This window comes from Curcuma longa, chromosome 4 (assembly GCF_044706935.1).
Source record: "Curcuma longa cultivar G26 ecotype Majalengka, Jawa Barat chromosome 4, ITB_CL_G26_1.1, whole genome shotgun sequence".
Lineage (NCBI taxonomy): Eukaryota > Viridiplantae > Streptophyta > Magnoliopsida > Zingiberales > Zingiberaceae > Curcuma > Curcuma longa.
The window spans coordinates 7,542,517-7,565,382 of record NC_133864.1 but is presented as its reverse complement, the minus strand read 5'-3'; the positions used below and the strand labels follow the sequence as shown (position 1 = coordinate 7,565,382).

The 22,866-nt window shown below is 37.1% G+C and overlaps 3 protein-coding genes and 2 pseudogenes across 3 annotated transcripts; 2 read left to right on the top strand and 3 right to left on the bottom strand.

Moving 5' to 3' along the window:
- Nucleotides 1–2,947: 2,947 nt before the first annotated feature.
- LOC141828641 (putative RING-H2 finger protein ATL71) lies at nucleotides 2,948–3,619 on the top strand. Its single transcript, XM_074716101.1, has one exon. The coding sequence runs from the start codon at nucleotides 3,045–3,047 to the stop codon at nucleotides 3,555–3,557; it is 513 nt and encodes a 170-aa protein (XP_074572202.1). The 5' UTR covers nucleotides 2,948–3,044; the 3' UTR covers nucleotides 3,558–3,619.
- A 4,452-nt stretch (nucleotides 3,620–8,071) lies between these two features.
- Nucleotides 8,072–9,502, top strand: LOC141827016 (uncharacterized; annotated as a pseudogene).
- Nucleotides 9,503–13,126: 3,624 nt separating this feature from the next.
- Nucleotides 13,127–16,903, bottom strand: LOC141828033 (pentatricopeptide repeat-containing protein At4g14850). Its single transcript, XM_074715381.1, has 2 exons — nucleotides 15,312–16,903; nucleotides 13,127–13,916 (listed from the first exon to the last, which is right to left on the bottom strand). Exons 1-2 carry the CDS (start codon nucleotides 16,901–16,903, stop codon nucleotides 13,454–13,456), a joined length of 2,055 nt encoding a protein of 684 aa, XP_074571482.1. The 3' UTR covers nucleotides 13,127–13,453.
- Nucleotides 16,904–17,173: 270 nt separating this feature from the next.
- On the bottom strand, nucleotides 17,174–18,980 carry LOC141827015 (dihydroflavonol 4-reductase-like; annotated as a pseudogene).
- A 1-nt stretch (nucleotide 18,981) lies between these two features.
- On the bottom strand, nucleotides 18,982–21,651 carry LOC141827014 (glucose-1-phosphate adenylyltransferase large subunit 1-like). Its single transcript, XM_074714304.1, has 14 exons — nucleotides 21,430–21,651; nucleotides 21,040–21,324; nucleotides 20,867–20,959; nucleotides 20,708–20,791; nucleotides 20,561–20,616; nucleotides 20,382–20,475; nucleotides 20,187–20,299; nucleotides 20,034–20,106; nucleotides 19,862–19,942; nucleotides 19,694–19,780; nucleotides 19,508–19,612; nucleotides 19,315–19,421; nucleotides 19,164–19,224; nucleotides 18,982–19,083 (listed from the first exon to the last, which is right to left on the bottom strand). Exons 1-14 carry the CDS (start codon nucleotides 21,649–21,651, stop codon nucleotides 18,982–18,984), a joined length of 1,563 nt encoding a protein of 520 aa, XP_074570405.1.
- Nucleotides 21,652–22,866: the final 1,215 nt, after the last annotated feature.

The window sequence follows — 22,866 nt, the reverse complement described above, 5'->3', positions numbered from 1 at the left end:
CTATGCCGTCTGCCCTCTTAGCTCCTCGCTTCGGTGATGACTTTGCACCGCAATTTACTATATTGGGGGGGTTCTACTATATATAGTTAAATTAAAGCTACCTGAAGAAAAGAGTTAAAGCTACCTGAACAGAATCAAAGAAAGAAAGGACCGGCTGAACTTATATTATATACAGGCGCACCTGAATTCAAAGACTGAGCAGGGCCGGACAGAGCTAGACTTGCAACTCTGACTTGCGAGATGCGAGAGTTGAGTGCTTCAGATCGCCTAAAATAAATATAAAGGAGATAAATAGCCCCAAGAAGATAAATAGCCCCTTTGGCGTAGACTAACTGTATATAATATAAGATAAGTACCTCTGCTATGCAGAGGCATATAAAAAGATAGAGATTTAGATGAAAGAAAGCAACAATATAGTGAGTGAAATAAGTTGAAGGCCCGACGTAAGTTGCAGAATAAAGCAATGTGCTGCTGAGAGTCATGCAGAGTGAAGCAACAGAATTTAACTATAAATGGCAAGCACTGGATTGACAATTTGATTATTGTAGCTAGCTAGATAAATTTATATATTAAAATGAAAAAGGATGAAAAAGAAATTTAGCACTAGCTCCCACATGAAATATCTCGTTGAAGATAATAAAAAAAACCCTTTGATTTTTGCACTTTTAAAAAAAATCATCCTTGGATAATTCGATAAAAAATTGGGATGTTTTTGTTATTTTTGTCCATTCCTCAAAATCGAAAACAGAGTAGGAGAGATATCTCTTTCGAAGTAACAAACTGTAGATTTGCTCAGTCAATCGAACAGTTCTATCGATTTTTAATTTTAGGAAGAAAAGTCAAATTTCCCTCACCCCTCATTTACTGATTCCTTAGTTTGATTTTTTTTTTAATAATTGAGATGTTCTAAAGTTTACTTGATCAATTCTAGATATAAAAACCTTCTCCTAATTTATTTATCACATTTGAAATTCAAACTTTGATCATTTTATTATTCCTATGAGGGTTATATCATTGCGTGGACACTGAAATAAAATAACAAGGCTCAATTTATTATCCTTTTTATTAAAAAGGATTTTTTTAAAAATAAAATTATTAAAATAACATGTTAATATATTTTTTATTTTAATAATATTCTTATTTTAACATTATTATAATAATTAAAATTATAACTATCACAACTTAGAGTGAGTGAAATTGTTCCAAACTAATAAAAATTACAATACACTGAACAATGTCATATCAATTTTTTATTAATTTAGTTAAAATTATTTCAATTTGACTAATTTTATTAAAATACTAATATAGTTCTACATACCTTATAAATTCCATTTATAAGTTGCATAATTTTATTTTAATAAGTTTAAGTAATTTTATTATGATTATAACTACTTCCAACATGTTCTATATCAATTGCTATAATAATATTAGAATAGAAAGCATCTTATTTGAATTATTTTTATTATAAATACTTTTAAGTTAACTGTAATATTTTTTCATTCATCCGTTAACAAATTAAATTGACACGTCGCTGATTTAATACACATGCTTAAGATTAAGTAGACTTGTATAAAAAAACATGAAAAATAATAATTTGTTAAATTTAATTTCATATATTGAAAGAATAGCTACAATCAAAAAATTTAGATAAAATTTTGGGCAAAAATTAAAAAAATATATATGTTTTATCTTGGGAATACCTTTACTTATAGTGTCATTGTAGCAGCGATGATTAACTATTATAACTTATAGCAGCTACAGACTAACTGATATAACATTGTAACACCCCTTACTTCAAGTGTTATTGTAACAACTACAACTAATTGCTATAATATATAATATCTATTTTATATTTATTACATTATATAACAACTAACATAATATTGTTATAGTATTGTAATAATTACTTAATAACTGTTACACAGTTGTAATGACTATTTAATTAGCTTTTATAAGTAGTTTAAAGTAATTTTGATTAATTTAAATTAATTTTAATGAAGTTTAAATAATTTTGATCAATTTGATAAAAAATATTTTGATATAAATAATATTTAAGATTCAAAATTTTAACTACAATTGTATAGTAGCTATTTAAGTAAAATTATTTTAAATTAATGAAGTCCTTTTTACAGCGTTGTAATATCGAATCCGTTTTGGCGCTCTATAAAATTGCTCTCAGCTGCAAAGTCTACCAACAATAACAATGTGTAGCAACTACAAATAAATTGATACAACGCTGTAACACCCTTATTTTCAGCGTTATTATAGCAAGTATGACTAATTACTACAATATATATCAACTATTTAATAATTATTATAACCTGTAATAATTAATATAATATTGTTATGATATTATAATAGTTGCGATACAATTATAGTAACTATTTAATTAGATTTTATAATTATTTTAAAATTTAATTTTGATAAAATTTAAATAATTTTCATCATTTTAATATAATAATATTTAAGATTTAAAATTTTAACTATAATTATATATCAACTATCTAAATAGCTATTAAAATTATTTTGATTAGTTTAAAATGATTTTGATAAAATTTAATTGATTTTGACTAAGTTAAAAAATATATTTTAATATAATAATATTTTATATAAAGTAAATTTGATTAAAATGAAATAATTATATTTTTTAAGTCGTAGTATTTTTAGTGTAAAATATTTGAGAGAGCATCGGTTAGACTTTTTGTTTTTTTTAGAAAAAAAAATCTTTTAACGATTTATATAATTTGATGTGCCCTTCTAATCTTTTGCTCAAAATTTTTCCTGCAAAAGTTTATTATCATAAAAAAAAATCTCGATTATTTTACTCCAAATTATTAATGTCAATGCAACTCTGCTTGTCTTCCTTCTTCTGCACGTCACTGATGGCGAAACTGGTGAGTGTAATGTCTGTAGAGCCCTTGTGATAGTCCGCCGCCTCCTTCGGGATCAAGAAACCCCGCGCTTTTAAAGCAGAACCGTAAAGTGATGGTAGCGAATTGAGGTAGCCGTTTACGAATCTCGATGAGAAGCGACGGTCGGACGTGATGGTGGTGCAGGGTCATCCTTATGCCAGCTTCAGCACTACCTCCGCCGGCGCCATGCAGCCGGCGCAGGAGCCGCCGCGGGTGACTGGCTTAGGCGTCGGGCTCGCCGTCTCCGTCGCGGCCTTCCTCCTGGTGGCGGCCACCGGAATTGCCTCCTACTATTGCACCAGAATGAGGGAGGAGGATGACGCCACGGCAGCGCGGGGGGCGGCAGCCGGCGACGGCGGCATTGACGAGGCGACGCTGATGAGGTGGCCGAAGGTGGTGTACTCGGAGGCGGGCGCCTGCGCAGGGCTGGAAAAGGCGTGCTGCGCAATTTGTTTGGCGGAGTACCGTGAAAGGGACGTGCTGCGGCGGCTGCCGGAGTGCGGGCACCTCTTCCACGTCGAGTGCGTTGACCCTTGGCTGAGGTCGCACTCCTCCTGCCCCGTCTGCCGATCGTCGCCGGAGAAGCCGGCGACGATGAAACCGGCCCCGCCTCCGCGGGAGGTGGTCTTGTCGATTGAGTCATGACTCGTTTAGCCTTTTAACTGTGAAGAAAGCCTGTAATTGTCATCCTGTAGAATCATTTGTTACAACGTATAATTGCATCCTGGTCATTTGTTACAACGTAAACGCTAGTCAAGTAAAATTTTTATCATCATCTCACACAGCCAATTTCATAATTGTATAGCGGTGAAATTTATTATCTTAACGATTTTCCACAGTCAATTTCATGATCGTGTAGAAGCTACTATTGTTGATATTGTAGCCCTACGATTACCTAAAATCTGAATTGCTGATATAATATGTAATATTTAATATAATATTATTCCAATAACAATTATTAAAATGTTAGTGATTTTAATGAATTAAATTTTTTAAAATGAGATTTAAATAATTTTAATTAAATTAATAAAAATATTTTAATATAATAATATACAAAGTTTATGATTTACAATTTTAATGAAATAATTACTTTTTTTTATATTATAGTAACTATTAAATAATTTTTATATATTGTAACAGTTACTGAATAACTTTTATACGTTAGAACAGCTAATGAATAACTTCTACACATTTAAATCTTGAATCTTAAATTCTAATTCCAAATATTATAATAATTAAAATTTTCATGTTGTAACAGCTATGTCACTTCTACGCATTCTAGTTAAATTCTAAATCCAGTATCTTAAATTCTAATTTCAAACATTACAATAATTTAATTTTTCACGTTGTAACAGCTATGCCGATTAACTTCTACATATTGTGACTAAACTTAAATATTAAAATCAAACTCTAAATTTTAAACTCTAAACACTATTATATTAAAATACTCTTTGCCAACTTATCAAAATTATTTAAATTTCATCAAAATTATTTTTAATTTATCAAAATTATTTTAAAATAGTTATAACAACTACTTAGTAATTTGTACACATTATAATAGTTAATTATAATTATTATAATAATTCTAGAAGTAAAGAACAATATTGTAACAATTATTATTAACTTCTATATATTGTAATAATTACAAAATAACATACACATTATGACAACTAGCAATTAATCGTAATTGTTACAATACCTTTGAAACGTATAATTTGAGGCCTTTTTTTTTTTTTTAAAGCTCTTTTGATTTGTATAATTTGAGATGTCCTTTGATTTTTACCCTAGAATTTTTAAAAGTGTTTCATATACAATCCATTTGCTGGTACTCATGTTTTATTTTCTGAAGAATTACGAGACAGAACCATCTTTAATGGCGATAAATGCAATCTGCATCTCCATGATTATGCTTTCTTTATTTTTTAAATATGTTAGACATGCTTGATCAAACCTATGAGAACCTTAACAACCTCTTTCATTTGTTTCTATGAGCAAAAGGCATTGCAATGAAATACAGAATCAAACAGACCATCTTATATATTAATCCTAACAATGTGCTACTTAAGTTGATTCTGATATAAATTTCAGCTATCAAGTAGTGAACCAACAGCAAGTTTGATGTATAATTAACAAAGCAACAAAAAGTTCATTAGGTACTTTAACCTCATTCAAGGTTATTTGTTACTAAAAGAAACAAGTGACCACATTCAAGTTCATTAGTACCAGACAGGATGCTGAACACTAAAAGTTTAGTGTAAGGATATATTACACGACCCTTTTTCGATGCTAAAAAAAGTTGCATGATGCTACTTTAATTTCTCTTAATTTTGCAGTAAACTTTAGTTGAAAAGAAAGTATGGCAAAGACCTTATGCTGCAGAAAACACAACTACCTGTTTGTCTTCACTGATGTGCCTGTGTCATTTAGTTTGCGCTCTGCTGCAATTACGGTAGCTATTGTCTTATCAGACAAATGTAGCTTTTAATCCACAGATTTTACTTTCTCATTGACGATAGAGATTCAAACATTAAATTTCTCTGAAAGGCCAACCCGTCTATCAAAGGAAATAACCCTTTCGGATGCACAAGCTGATAATCTATGCTTCTCATCAAATGATTTAGCTTTGCTGAAAGTATCTTGTTTGAGGGCTGAACCCTTTGCTAGAAGGGTCGAGACAACAACGACATGAGAACACTCAGACCACTTTTACCCTACATGGATATATAGAATTAGAATACTTGTTCCACTAATATCATATAAATTTATTCTTGTATGAAGTAGGGCTTTGAGTAAATGTTGTACTGTTTGTTATAGAAACCTCAACATTTGTCATGGAGTCAGGGATTGCAATTTCTGCCTCATTTACTGCATGCAACTTGCTACATGAAAGGAACTTAACAAATGAAGCAACCACAGAAATATTATGTATCTATAAACTCTTCACATATCTCCTCAATTCTAGGAACATAATTTTCTACAGAAGCTATGTTGACAAGTCGGTCAATCATAGTGGCTCCCTAGAAGCAAAAAACAAGCATAACAGACCATTAATTTGATGAAAAATCAGTATTTTGAGTTATGCAAATGGTTAAATAAATAATATTTGCATATGCAAAATTATGTAGCAAGAATCCAAACAATAATGTATTCAAAATCTCAAAAATAAAATAGAAAATTCAATGATTATTTATTGAACTATTTCAGAAGGAAGAAAGCATTTCGTCACAAGTTAGACACATGAAAACACCTTTCCTTAAACTGGATGGATGTCCAAGAAGCATGTGTTTCTTTCTTGCCTTGTTTCTCTTTCCAAATTCTGATGCCCATGAAAAGTTTTACATGCTACAAGACACAATTGTCCTATTTAATTGAGAATATATAGTTGCAAGGTTGTCAAAGTGAGGTTTAGCATCAGCAATCATAAGGTTCACATAAAAATTTAAAATAAAAGATTCTATCTTATTTGGAATGCTTTTTTTAAATCTTAAAATATATAGAATAATATAATGTGTTACTTAATATACTACTATTATTATTAGTAAAGCAAGTTAATATTGACTCATAACAAAAATATATAGGTTCATATTAATCACAATATACACATTATTGATCATTTTAAACATTTATGAGCTTTCATCTTCAGTATACACAAGATACAAAACAGGGGAAAATTCTAAAATGGTAACCATATTGCTAGCTAATTTCACAACTTCTTCCCATTGAAGCAGTTCTTGAGATATTAAAAACAAAATTTTCAAATAACTTAGGTTATTCACCACGAAATACTCAACCTTTTGCCTGATTTCTTTAATTTTAGAGGGATTAAAAAAAACTCCAGTAAAATTTAGAGCTCTGAGTACAGCTTCAGTCGACAAGAGATCAGATCAAGCAGCGGAAAGAAAAACCAAGAATAATGGCAAAAACAAAACACGAAGCGCTTACCCTCGGATCTCGATATGCTCGATATCTCCCGAAAAAGAGAAAAATTCCCGGATCTCCCTTTCTCCGGCCAGATCCGAGATATTCCAAACTCGAACCGTCCTCGTCTGGAAGAAAAATTATCAAAACAAAAAAATACCCAAAATAGAACGCTTCTTCACTCTTCAATCTCAGGATGATTACCTCCATCATCTCCTCGTCAGGAATCGAAAAACTTTCTTTTTTCGTGAGCGAAAGCTTATTACAGATCGCTGCGTCGTCTCCTCCGGAATCTCCCCGACTTGTCGTGCTCCGAGGAAGAAAAGAACCAATGGCTCCCTAATGCCTTTCTGTATTAAATGTCGAGAATGCCACTGAGACTATTGTCTGATAAATTTCTATATGTAGGACATAATGGTTGATTTAGATAAAACACAGGGGTAAATTGGGCATATGGTTACCAGTTGCATCTAGGTTGGCGGCGGCGGCGGCCCACACTGGCTCAGCATCTTGAACTTGGAAATACGATATCCGTCAGATGGAGATCCAACGGCTAATATCACGGATCGCTGTTACGAGATTCGACGTGGCGGTTTGGTTTGACGGCTCAATCTTCATAAATTTTTAATTCATTGACTCTTCGTCGAAAAGTATTGTACTCATCAATACCACGGAAGCCATTGGTGGGTCCGGTTCTGGGTTAATATATAAAATTCGAAATTTTTTTAATCATCTAGATCAAAATTATTCAAATTTAATTAAAATTATTTCAACATAATCAAATTTATCATAAAAATATAATAATAAAAATTAATTAACTACTACAACACAACGTTATAACAATTATTAATTGACTACTACATTATTATAGTTAATGAAAAATATACTAATTTTAATTAAGTTGATAAAAAATTATATATAAATTTAAATAAAAATTAACTACACGGTTGTAATAGTTAATAGATACCCTCCTCACTATTCATGTAATTAGAGGCGTGATTTTTATATCATTAGCTCCTTACACAAATTAATTAAATTAATTTAAACTAAATCGAATAAATTAGATTTGAAGGTTAAGTTGAAGGAAAAGAATATATAGATCCTTTGCCCAAAGAAGGAAGAACGAAGGAGAACACGAAAAAGATGTCCCGAAGCACACGAAATCACTGTATTCTCTTCTTCATTTCTCTCTATATATATTATTATCATTCTTACTGTTTGCTTAAATCAATCAACAACCGATGGCATCCGCACTCCTCGGCTTCCAAGCTACCTTCGCCCTCGGAGCTCACCAGATCAGACGGAGCCACGTCCGCCTCTCGCCGGCGCCGGCGAAGACTCATGTTCTCCGGTCAACTTCTCGTATTTTCAGAGGTCGCGTTTGCTCATCGTCGGTTGCCTCCTCCCGCCCTCCCGAAGGACCGGGCAACGTCGGGAAGGCAAGAACGGGCAGCTGCAGCAAGGCGGCGGGGCTGCAGGCACTGGCCGTGGCTGCCGCTTGCGCGGTGGGTGCTTCCGTTTGCCTGTCGAGGGCGGCGGCGATGCCTAGCGCAGTGTCTCCGCCGGCGCCGGCGATGCCTAGCGCAGTGTCGGCGCCGGCGCCGGCGAGCGAGCGGGAGAAGAGCGCGGGACCGCGACGAGCAGGTTGGTGAAGACGCAGCATTTGCTAGACGAGATCATGTTGAGGCGCGAGGATTCTTGCAAAAATCTGCTTGATTATGCTTTTCGCCTTCTTCCACGGAACCACTTCCAGCTGCTGCAACAGACGATATCAAAGGTTCATCATCTCTTGGCTTGGCCTTTGTTTTTTTTTTAAAATAATAATTAATTATAATTTTACTTTCTAAAAAAACGCCATCCAACTTTTATTTTATTAAACAGTAGTATTTTTCTAAAAATTATTTTAATAAAAATAAATAAATAAATATAATTTTTAATAAATAGGTGGGCATTATTAAGATATAGTGTGTCCTTTCAAAATTATTATGATCTCATTTTGTCTCTGTATTTCAGGGTGCAATCAGAATAACCGACAGAGATATTTCAAATTCTGAGGAAGAATATGAAATACAAATTGCGATGGTGCAGATATACATAGCCATGGTATTAATCCATCCCTTCTTTGAGTTATAACAATAAAACCCTCCTATATATTTTATTTTTAATTAAGAGATATTTTAACGATCATTTTTTATTTAAAACCCTTCTTTAAATATTACTTTTGTTTTGATAAATATCCAAAAATATAAAAAAAATATATAAGATTAATGCATATGAATCCAATGCAGCACAAGTATCAAAAGGCAAAAAAGGTCTTGGAGAAGATCGATGCCATGGAACACGACTCCAGAATTCATCTTCTCAGGGTTAGTTACGTTCCTAGCTAGCGTTTTTAAGGAACTAATTAACCTTAAACATTCCAGTTTAGCCTAACTGAAACTAATATATCTATCTCAATCGATCGATCGAACTCCGATGGCTCGATCAAGCTAATCCGACCTGACCCGACCGATCGACCCTAATACACGTTTTTGGTATTGATCTTGCAGGCTGTTCTCGATATGATTTTGGCCGTGGACTTGATCGAGAGTGCAAAGGAGTCATGGAAAAGGTTTGACGAAGTGAATGATGAGCTGGGGAAACCTCCTATACCTAGTGACAGCGACAATTGAAACGTTGGGAGTGATAGAGTTTTTCGGGAGAATTTATAACTCTGAGCTTCCATTGACAAATTAATGTCTCGCATATCTGGTTAACTTTGTCTTTGATGTTGGATCAAAAAATTAAAGAATAATAATTAAGTTATTACCTACGCAATAAATAGTACGTAAGGAATTGCATTGGTTGCAAATGAATATTTAAAATTAAAGAAATATTTTAAAGGCAATGTGGATAGATACAAGATTCATCTTGTCACGAAAGACTTCACACAGAAAGAAGACATCGACTGTAGAGATCGACTTTCTCACCGATTTCATTGAAAGACTCTTTTAGGATTATATTGACTGTTCCGGCTCTTTACCGACGATAGCGGAATCACCGGACAAGGGGGTGGCCGCGTCGCCCAATCCCGAGACCGCGGAGGAGAAAGGACCTGCAGGGGGCACTGGAAACACGGATTAGCTGGGCGCCGGGGGATCCCGGCGTGGCCACTCCGACGCTCAAGTCAGATCAACAGAAAAGTAGAAATGTACCCCTCGGATTCAAGATGGGTTTGATGTCATACCTGTGAGGTTTATATAGAGCAAGAGGGGGGGGGGGCGATATCTTCGGATCTAGCTGCTTGGGATTGGAGGAGGTGGCGGACTTACAGGGTCCGCTGTATGAAAAGTTCTTCAGATCCGTTGGTCCTCCCCTGCCTCTTATCTTCTTTGAAGGGTCGCGATTGACTGGAGTGCCTCTTGTGGATAAATGTTGCGAAGGAGCTTTGTTCTTTCTGCTTAGGTGTTATCTCTTTGTTGGGTGTGACCAACCTGCGGGGGTGAAATGTACTGGTGCGAGGCGCTCCTGGCTGGTATTCCTAGTGGTGTAGGTAGGCGGGTCCCTTCTGGCCTTCTTATGTGTGTTGTGGTGGAGGAGACCAATAGGAAACCCTTCCTCTAGGTAGGGCCGGGCGCCTACAGTTAGGCGCTGGCCCCTGGTACATGTTGGCCTCCTGTGTAGGTCGGCTTATGATGCGGCGACCTGGTGATGAGGTCGGCTTATGGTGCGGCGACCTGGTAACAAGGTCGGCTTATGTTGCGGCGACCTACTTAGGAGGTTGGCCTTTGGTTGTGGTTTTACTTACCTGTTAGTTGTGAGGTATCAGGTGGCTCTGCAGGAGTTGGTCTGGTAAGTTGGTCCTGCCTTTGCCCTACCTGGGAAGTGGGTTAGGGGCTGGTCTGCCTACCTGGTTTTGCGAGATGTCTTCGGTGCAGATGCTCGCTACTTTAGCAAGGTTGGTTGTGTGGCACGTGTGGGGTGTTGTCCCTGGATGCGGGGATAAAGTGTCTGTATGCCGCTCTCTGAGATAGGTGTGTGTCTGAGATTCGGGCTACAAATCCCTTTCCTTTTTTCCCAAGGGCTGTCGGCTTTCTTTGTTGTATGTTCCGTCCTTGCCACGTGTCTTCTGGGGCCCCACCTTATCCTACCTGTTTTGCCCACGTCGTTCCATCCGGATCATTGACATTGATAGTACATTTTGATCTTGAGTTGCTATAGATGGATGTAAAGGCCGTCTTCCTCAATGGAGACATTGATGAAGTGATCTATATGGTGCAATCAGAAAACTTTGAATTGAAAGATTCAAAGAATATGATGTGCAAACTTTAAAAATCCATCTATGGTCTCAAACAGACATCTCAATAATGGTATTTCAAATTTCATCAAGAGATCATCTCGTTAGATTTTGAGATAAATTTGGTTGATGATTGTATATATACCATAAATTCTGTAGAAGCAAATATATTTTATTAGTCTTATATGTCAATAATATTTTGTTTGCCAGCCACGATATAGGCTTATTACATGAAACCAAGATTTTTCTAGTTAGGAATTTTGAGACGAAAGATTTTGATGATACCTCTTTTGTATTAGGTATATATACAAATACACTGAGACTGCTCTTGGGGTATTCTGGTATTATCACAAAAGAGTTACATCGAAAAGGTTCTGAAAAGGTATGACATGTAAAATTATAAACTCGGTGATACCTTGTGTTTAAGGGAAACACATTAGTCTACCCTAAGAATGACTTTGAGTAAAAAGAAATGCAAGAGATTACTTAAGCTTCAGTAGTAAGAAGTTTAATGTATGCTCAAGTTTGTATGTGTTTGGACTTTGCATACATTACTGGTATGCTAGGTAGATATTTGAGTAATCCAAGATTAGACCAAGTTATTTTGTATGTGTCCAATCATAGAATATGATTGTGGAATTTTATCATGGGATTGCGTATAGTGGATGATATTGATAGACCACTCAAGTTATTTTGTGATAATAAATCAGCAGTTCTATATTCCAACAACAATAGGAACTCGAAGTCAAAACATATAGACAAAGTTCTTGATTGTGAAAGAAGAGTTTGGAATGGACAATCGTCTATAAAGTATATTAGAACAAACTCCATGATTGTGAATCCGTGTACTAAAGTAATGCCACCCAAGGGATTTCATGAGCATACTGTTTGTATGAGTGTCGTGTCCTCATATGATATTCAATTTTAGTAGGAGTTTGTAATATTGAATGCTTTTATGTTATGGATAAACTTTGATTATTTTTGTTTCTTGCGTTTTGAGGTTAATTTCAATATAAATTAAGTGATTTTGTTGCTTTACCTAACTTTAATTTATGATTTGATCTCACTAAGGTTTAAGGTGGACCCGAAGAAAATAGATATATTATTATCACATTATATGAATTTCTTGGCTACATATCTATATATCATAATCTATGTCAGTCGATTGTATCGTTACATTGAGGGCTTCTTGATATCATAATCTATATATTGTTGTTGGATCATTAATCTAATTCGGTGAAATAATTATGTATTACAGACTGTCATATTCGGTTAAATAATTAAAAGTGACCAATTGAAGTTTTGGATTGGATTTACGATATATGTAAAAATTATGTAATAAATGCTGTGTAGTTTGTTGTTGGTTTCTTTTTTGGATGTAAAAATTTTGAGTCATCAACTATTCTCTTCCATATTATCAAATGAGAGTACCTTAATTCAGATAATTATAAAATGATAATTATGTTATTTTTATTTTAATACATTTATCATAATTTTATATTATTTAATTGAAATATTTATTGATAATCTCATTTTGTTTATGTATTGCAACGTAAAATAACTCGTGTAAATATAGGAAAGAGAAATGAAGACTACATGAAAATATAGCATGAAATCCCAGACACACACAAGGCCTGAAGAATGTCATGTTACATTTTCATACAGTCTATCATTACTCTATAGAAAAACACGAAGAATACTAAATACAAATTACAAATTATGATGGTGCAGATATACTTGGCCATGCTATTAATCCATTCCTTCTTTGAGTAATTACGATGGGACCCTCCTATTTTATTTTTAATTCAGAGATATTTTAACGATAATTTTTTATATCATAAATGATAAAATTCAAACAAGATTATCATTTTTTGGTATAAAACATTCTGTTATAATATTTTAAAGTAAATTATTTTTAATTAATTTACTAAAACAATGTAACGACATGAACACAACGCAATTTCACGATGCAAAAGAAGTCTTGCAAATTTTAATGAGATCATTTTTCATTTGTACAATGAATGAATGTCCCGTATCATTCTTTGGATAAGAACTGTTCTGTCTCAGTATTTTCGAAACAGTGGTAGCCTAGACATACATCATAACTTAAAAATAAGGAGAAAAAAAAAGAGAGAATATAATGGAATGCAGATTCTGGTTCAGTATGAGGTATCTTGATCTGATGACTCACTGAATGCAAGTTCGTCGAAATGGTGTTCCTTACTGCAATGACAATTGCCAGTCATGTGGACTGATGATGAGAAGCAGGATCTTCAATTCTCTTTGCCAGACTATTTTTGCTGGCCCTGAGAGATATATCGAATTGTCACTGATGGCAATATAACTTTCACCAATAATCGCAAGAGCACTGATAATCTTTAAAATAATGGAACCTGTTGTTGTCCCTCACAACGATCTCTCGATCAACAATGCCTGAGATGAACTTAATATACTGGTGGCAGTCCCCGCATACTCGGAGGTTTTTGGTGATTCTTATCGGGAGGCTGGGGGGAATGGAGATGAGCCCAAAGGCGAGAGCAAGCTTCTCACTGTGTTGGAGCACCTCATTCTCCTTTTCTTCTTCTTCTAAATCATAAAGGGCATATTGCGTATCAGGTGTGTATCCAGCTGCCTGCATCTCGTTTGTTAGTTTGCGCAACATCGCTTGGATTTCATTGTTCATCTCATGGGTTGTGTCCTTTGCTTGAAAAACATGCACCACATTCTTCCATGTGATCCAACTGCATCCTGGATCTTTCTTGATCCCGACATCTTTCATTTCCTTTCGCACTTCTGTTGCTTCTGTCCATCTATAAACATGATACAGAACCATAGGGAGTAAGAGTTTCATGAAATTAAATACAATGCAACTTAAGGAGATTTTCATGAATCAAAAAGGCATGTTTTGTGATATTCACACAGCTCATACAGGAGATTTCAAACCTCAGAACCAAGCACTAAATAAGTGGATTGCAGATTGCTCTAACCTCAATTTGGTTCACCAAGTGCAAGACAATCTATGAGGTTTGAGGCTGAGGGCCTGAGGCAACTCACATCTGTCCAACTTACAACTAAAAGCTAAAATCCATCTCATATATAAACCATAGATGGCTCCTATGACCTAACCCTTCACATTCCCTACTTTGCCTCTTGAAGCAAACAAGGAATGAGATGAATTCAATTATGTCAGATAAATACCTTTCACAAAGAAGATTTAACAAATTTAAACATCAAAGTTCCAAGTTTTATGAATAGCCACTATATGTTTTAGTTATTGGATAAAACTTAGAAACATAGACCTTATTTCTTTTATTATATGTTAGCAAGCCATTGATTATATATTAACAAGTCGTGGATGGTTTATATTGACTAAGTTCTTAAAAAGGACTGCATATGCATCCATTATACCCTAAGTATATGAAATGCACAATGCTCCAACAAGATAAGGTCTGTAACTGGATTTACCTTCTTTAACTTTTTCTCATATGCATCCATTATACCCCTAAGTATATGAAATGCACAATGCTCCAACAAGATAAGGTCTGTATTTACCTTCTTTTACTTTTTCTCATATGCTCAGTGCCAGATACTGCACATTAGTAGTTAAAGCAAAAGAACAACAACATTTTACTTTCTCAGGGATGGCAATGACTGACTGTTTCAACAGACTACTAAAACTGCAATCAGGTTTTAAGATTTCAAATTGGGGATTTATTGGTAGAGATGTACACACATCCTAATCAAGATCAATTTTAGTTTAAACCGACTACTAAAACTACAATAAGGTTTCAAGATTTCAAAATGGGGACATATTGGTAGAGATGTAAAGCCACTTGCTTATCAAGATCTATTTTCTTTAGTTATGCAAGTGAATTTATAGCATTTTATTCATGCACTTAACTTATCCTCCTCAATTTTCATCATCGACAACAACAACAACCAAGCCTTATCCCACTAGGTGGGGCTCAATTTTCATTAAAAAAAAAAACACAATACCCCTACACATCTAGCCTATTTTTTTAAATCAGTACTGAGAAACAGAATGGACTTTCGACCATGGCATGAAGAAAGTTCCCTTCCTTTAAATAAGAAGTTCCATCTTCCTTTAACAAAGTATACCTATTCCGTACAAGAATTATAAACTAATTTGAAGTATCTGATATAATAGTTTGAAATTTGCACTATATGTAAACCATTCAACCTACCTTCCAGCTGAAGCAAACATGTTGGAGAGCAGCACGTGATTCCCAGAGTCTTGGGGGTCAATCTCAAACAGCTTCTGTGCAGCGATCTTTCCCAACTCAGTCTTCCCATGAATTTTGCAAGAACCAAGAAGTGCTCCCCACATGGGGATTGATGGCCTAACTGGCATTGTTTTGATAAACTCATATGCGCGCTCTTCCATCCCTGCACGTCCAAGCAAATCCACCACACATGCATAGTGCTCTGTTCTTGGTTCAATCCCAAACCTTTCTTTCATCGTCTCGAACAAGTATAATCCATCCTTTGTGAATCCTCCCCTGCCACAAGCACTGATCACGTTCACCAATGTGATGTAGTTGGGTGCTACCTGACCATATCTTATCATGTCATCAAATATAGAGAGAGCCATATGTGCATCACCAAGCTGAGCATACCCTCCTATCAGAGCATTCCACGAGATGAGATTCGGCTGTTGCAATTCCTCAAATGCCTGCTCGGCCTCCCTGATGCTCCCACATTTACCATACATGTCAACAAGAGCACTCCCAACAAATATGTTGCTGGTGATGCAAGAACAGACAGCAACAGCATGCAATGCCCGACCAAGGTCGAGCCCAGAGAGGCCAGCACAAGTGGTGAGGACACTAGAGACAATGAAATCTGTGGGCAGAATTCCTTCTCTCCTTGCACCCAGATACACTCTAAAAGCCTCTTCTTCAGCATAATTCTGTGCATATACAACTATTAGGGAGCACCATGAGACATCATTCCTAACGCGCATTTCATCAAACACTTTCTGCGCCTCGAAAACCATGTGGCATTTACCATAGAAATCAATGAGCCCGTTGCCGACTGAAACATCATCAAGGAACCCCGATTGGATCGCGAAGACATGGAGCTGGGCTCCAAGAGACGAGTAAGAAACACCAGCGCAGGCGTTTAAGAAGGCACAAAGAGAGATGGTATTTGGGACTCCTCCATCCAAGCGAAGCTTGACGAAGGCGTCGATTGCCTCTACTGGCCGTCCATCTTGCACCGCATTGGTCATCACTGCGTTCCAAGCAACTACACTTCTCTGAGGCATTTCACTGAACAGGCGTCGCGCATCGACAGAGAGACCAGTTTTGTAGTACATATCGAGGGCGCCGCAGGCCACGAAGGCGTCGGCAAGGAAGCCGCACTTGAAGGCCGTGGTGTGAATCTGACGTCCGGCGACGGGCATCCGGGCAGAGGCGGCGGCCTTGAAGGCGGAAGGAAAGGTGAAGTCGTTGGGGCGAACGGAGGAGCGGAGCATGGCGGCGAAGTGGGCCAGGGCAGAGAGGGGACGGCCGTTCTGGGAGGCACCTGAGATGAGAGCGGTCCACGTGACGACGGAGGGGTCAGGGTCGAGGGAGAGCACGGCTGCAGCGGCGGAAGGGAGGTCGAGCTTGGAGTACATGTTGACGAAGTGGCTGGAGAGGAAGGCGGGGAGCGGTCGAGGGGACAGGTGCTTGACGGCGACGGCATGGGCGGCGCGTCCGAGGATGGCGGAGCGAGTGGCGATGGCGAGTTCGACGGCGGCGGCAAGCGACTGCGGGTCAGGAGAGAAACGCATGTGGCGGCACAGCGTCGAGCGATGGTTGCCCTGACATAACATCCGTTACGACTGCATAACGGCCGTTACAATAATTTGACATGATCTACTAAAAACCCGGGGGCATTTTAGATCTTTTCTTAAACAAAATATTTTATAAATAAAACCCGTTTTTTTATTACTTTTATATTAATTAAAAATAGCAAAAATATAATAAAAGCTCAATTTATTATACGAATATCGTCGTCCAATTTAAGCAAGAACATGAATCCATTCAACTCATTTCCTCAGTCATCTTCTTCTTCATGAGCACACTGCTCTGCTACTGCTGCTGCTCCACAGTTTGCAACTGCAGGAGCTGCTTCTCCAGGCACACTCGGATTGCAGAGTCAAACATGTCCTCCACACTGTACTTTTATCTGATTTTTTTTCCTTTCTTTCTTTTGATCCGAGATCGTACTTTTGGGGGATGCTGTATTGAGGGAATCTCTCCCTGAACATCTTCGACAGCTCGTAGATCGTGAGGTCATGAGAGGAGCAAATGAGCCTTCCCTCCACGCCGGGGTGCTCGTACAGGAAGACGAGGGCGTCGCAGAGATCGTCCAGGTGGACGAACTGCACTTGCTTTAGGATCGAATAGTGAGCTTCATTGCCTGCGCACGCATGCGCGCGTCACGTTCAAGATTTGGTCGATCGCCATTGAAAAGGGGAAATTGGGGAGAACTTTGAGAGTTCGGAAACATATGCCTGTGATTAGCGCGAGGGCGGTGATCATGCTGGGCAGCAGCGAGGTGGTCACGAAAGGTCCGACGACGAGCGTGGGGACGATGCTGATGAAGTGGACGCCGTGCTTCTCTGCGAACTCCGCAGCAGCTTTCTCGGCGAGAGTTTTGGACACGAAGTACATCTGCAGTGTTTTGACTACACGATGATCAAAGCCCGGCATACACTCTCTCTCTCTCACACACACACACCTGTATGTATACCCATCCGGTCATCTTGGTCCGGCGGCAGAATTCCAGGTCGCTGCACGAGCTCTCGTCGTACTCCGCCGGCTTCTGTTCCTGCACATTGACGGCGCCGGCCGAAGACGTGAACACCACCCGCCTCGCCGTGCCTGCTTCCTTGCACGACCTCATGACGCTCAGCATCCCACTCACCGCGGCCTTGATGACCTCGTCTGCATTTACATCCATGGACCGATCGCTTCGTTAGCTGATTTAATCTCACATTTCAGTAACTGTATTTCCGATGTATAAATGAGCGCCTCTGGATGTTTGGAGTCGAAGTCCATGGGAGTTGCCACGTGAAACACTCCCTCGCATCCCTTCACCGCCTCGCCGAAGCTGCCATCCTCCTCCAGGCCCGCTTTCCATAGCGTCAGACGACGCTCATCTGATCCATGGAGATCCAACAGCGGCTTAATCTTCTTCTCGTTTGCTGCATAGGTTCGATAAAACAGTGAGCTTGGATGTCTATCTTGGTTGGTAGATGCAAAGTGAAGAGACTGACAGGGGTCTCTGACGGTGGCTCTGACTGCGTAGCCCTGCCGGAGAAGCTTCATAACAAGCCATGAGCCGTTGCTCGCTTCCTTTATGCGACCAAGTAATAACTATCCAGGATCTTAATTTTTTATATTAATTTTTTTTTATAATCCATGTATTCAACTTTTGAAAATCGATTAATCTTTAAAATGACCGACTTAGTCCAGATAAGGTTGAGAGAAAGGAGCCACCTGAGAGAGAAGATAAGGGTCATAAAAGCAAAGATAGTTTCCAAAGGAAAAGGCTGATAGTGTTTCTTGTCCTTTTCTACAAAAGGATGGAAGAGGATGCATCAAGATCAAGTCGAAGGTAAAATTAAACTGCATTTTTGTTGGCAAACATATTCAGCGGAAGCAAGTAGCAAATTAGCATTTGTAGAAAAAGAAAATTTCAGAAATTGTTAACTCTGTCTTTGGATTGAGCAATTGGTTCATGGAGCTTGCTTTCAGCAAGACAACCATCATTTACAGCAAGAATTAACTAATTATTTCCTAGATTACTACTATAAACTATTAGAAGCAAAAAAAACCAAAAAACACCATGATAAATGCCATTCTAGATCACAGTTCCATCTTTGATAGTAGCATTTCTCAAAACGATTGTGATTCCAGATCTTATGTAGAAGCCTTCGCTCGATCGATCAGCCTCTTCGACGCCCTGTGACACAACATTTAGCATGGATAAGCTTGCTTTAGTCTCAAAGACTTAGATACAAACAAACATACAAACATACTTACATCTTTGTTAGCAATGACCACATTCTGGCCTATCCTAGCATTTGTGTCAATGATACAGTTCCTGCAAAACAAATTTTATGGTGCTAAAGTAAATCTCGAGTGGTTCTAAGTAATCTGTAAACAGAACAGGATCTCAGATCTGAGATACTACCTGATTTTTGTGTTTTGCCCCACTCCAATAGGAACCATACCCTTTTCCAATAGGGAAGCAATTTGTTCTTCGGTCTCGTAAGTATTCGCACCAAACATCAATGTATTCTAAGAAGATATATATAAACATGTTAACTAGTATCCATCAAGAATCCAGCTATCAGTTTTTCAAGTCTGAAATCAGTTTTGCTAACCTTTATTTCGGCTTCGGCACCGATACGTGATCGTACTCCGATGATCGAGCGTTCAATGGAACACTTGTACAAGAAGCATCCGTGAGAAATAATCGAACTACGCATCTGCATTTGTCGAACATAACATGCATGACTGAAAAATGCTTCAAGATTGTATTATTATAGTTACAGTTTCCTGACACTTACCTTGCTTTTGTCGATTTTAGTTGGTGGTAGGTACCTAGGAGATGTGTACATTGGTGTTCTTTGATCGTAGAATTGGAACTTTGAAGGCTACAAAATCGATAGATAAGGATCTTTATTAGATCGATTCGAAATTGTTAATTTAATTCTTATGCACTAATTAATTTCAACCTGTTCTGTCAGTGCCAAATTCGCTTCGTAGAATGCTTTTATTGTTCCAATATCCTCCCAATAGTCCTGGAACATGTATGCCTGAACGAAACGAGAACATCATTAGCTAGGAGACGATATGCGAGTTAGTGAACAGAAATCTTGAGTTTATTTGGAAGCAAGTAGTGCACACCTGAACTTTGAAGTAGTTCACGGCCAAAGGCAGGATGTGCTGTCCAAAGTCATTTGCTCTCCCATCTCTGATCCTGAAGAATCAGAAAACATTTCTTGAAACAATTAGACTAACTGAAATGAACTTGCACAAGAGTTGCAGACAGATACATACATGAATTGTCGTTCAAGAGCCTTTCGGTTGAAGACATAAATCCCCATCGATGCGATATAGGGGTACTTGTTTGTATCATGATGAGACAATCTGTGAAAGGAGCCATCATCCTTCTGTAATGCATTTAATTTGTTCGTGTTAGTGCAGTGCTTGAATGATCGATAATCATATCTGTTATCAGGGAAAATCACTCACCATGGCTTCCAAATCATCACCTCTTGGTTTCTCTTGAAATTCAGTAATGCGACCATTCTTGTCGACTCTGACTAATCCGTACTCAGATGCCCGGCTACAAGGAAAGTAATTATATTGCTACTAAGTCGATCAAATTTCGATTCTAGACCACTTTCTACTAAGTGAAAGTAATTGCTTACCTTGCATCGACAGGAATGCAAGATATAGTTATATCAGCACCAGTTTCAACATGTTTCTACAAATTGCGTTGCATCCTTTTCAGTATGTAGATTCAATTAAAGCTATGGAAATCAAACAAAAATATATCGATCGAATACCCCTCCTACCTGGACTAATTCCATGTAGTTCATGCGGTATAATTGGTCGCCGGACAAAATTAGTACATGTTCAATGTGTTGGTTCCTCCTGTCCTAAAACACAGGAACAAAAGACGGTAAGATCCTAGACAGGAAGAGGAAGAAGAGTTAAAGCTCGAGAGAACTCACATCAAACACCCAAGAAAATTGCCTAATGGCATCTGCTGTGCCCTGGAACCAATTCATACCGGTTTCGCCGGGAGATTGTGTAGCAGCCAACACCTGAGAAATAAAGGAATCAGACAGATCCATGCACAAGATGCATCACCAAGTTCTTCCTAGCTAGTTAAATATATAATTACCTCTGCGAATCCACCGCCAAAGTTGGAGACGACGTCGCCAAAGGTTCGAGAGATGTGCCGATTCAATGAAGTCGAATTGAACTGTGTCATGATGTATATTTTGTTGATGCCGCTGTTGATGCAGTTGCTCATTGGAACATCAACGATCTTGTAGCATCCCCCAATAGGAACCGCAGGCACGGCTCTTGTTTTGGTGAGGGGAAAAAGATGAGAGCCAGTGCCTCCGCCCAGAATGAAGGCTGCGACATTCTTGGGATCTGCAGGCTCGTTGGGCGGGAGAAGAACCTGCAATTGCAAAACATGCATGCATGGTTTTGGTTGGTGATCTAGCTGTGAATGAATGGATTGTCAGAAGCATGCAGAAAACCTTAATCAATGGCAGGCACTTGCCTCGTGATGAATCCGTTGAATTTGGTGGTCGATTTCTGCAGGAGGAGAGGGTGCGACAGAAGCCTCGATCTTGCAGCGGAGAGTGTTGTTGGCGTTTCTGAAGGCCACTTTTTGGCTCCAGAGATGTACTTGCTTCCCCGTCGGAGCGCGGAGAGCTGCTCTTGATCTTGCATGGCTCAGCCATGCATCGTTGGCCTTCAAGCTCACAATTCCGGCGTCCATCGTGAGTGCAACTGCAGATCCGAAGAAGAAGAACGAGAAGAAGAAGAAGAAGATGATGATGATGATGGAGATTGGGTTTTGATTGAGAAACCTAGATCGCCATGTAGTTTATACGTATCTATATATATCTGCACGAGGCATGCTAATTCTTCGTAAGACTCGGCAAAAAACCCGAACAAACAGAATAATTTTTTTCTTCTATTAATTTTATAAAATTTGGACAATTGTTTCGATTATAACTATTTTTTGTTTACATATATTACAGTAAATTTATGATTTCTAAATTAGATAGAACATAGAGTTAAAATTTGGAAATATATAAAAAAATTTTAAAGATTTTTTCAAACTGATAGATTAAGTTGTGGATGGATGGAATATTATGAATTGGTTAAATAGAATATTATTAATAATTTTCCACAAAAATTATATAATGTATAATACGCGTAAATTCTTTTGAATTTTTTAACGATAAATTCAAATTTTTATATATATTAAAAAATTTATTGTATTTAAAAAATGGGAGGAAAATTAGGTATTTGGGATATTTGTGAAAGTATGTATATATACGTGGAGCTGAGCCCGATCGAATTGATTAAATCAAATAATCAAAAGAAAATTTTTGACAAATTCAACGTAACTGATGGAATTTTTTTATAAAAATTAAATAAATCGAACTGATTAATTTAATTAAAAATAAAAATAATTAAATTTTTAAATAATCAATCTACCAATTAAGTATGAAGATCTAGTTGCAAATTCCTCGTTAGACTAGGCAAAAAGAAAAACACCATAGAACAGATTAATTTTCTTTCCTATTGAAGAAAATATATTAATTATGTAAAATTTGGACAATTGTTTCTGCAAAGTAATCTTTTGTCTTATGAATTGTCTAGATTATAACTATTTTTTGCCATGTATTACAGTAAATTTATTGTTTCTTAGATAGAACAGAGAGATAAATTTTGGAAATATATGCAGTTTAAAGATTTTTTCCAACTGATAGATTAAGTTGTGGATGGATATGGAATATCATCAACGATCTTGTTAAATAGAATATTTTTAAGCAAAAAAATTATATAATGTTTAATACGCGTAAATGCTTTAAAAATGTTTATGTACAATGTGATAAATTTAAATAAATAAATAAATGTATTTTAAAAATATTAAAATTATAATTAAAGTCTAATATTAAAAATACATGAAGATGAAAGATGG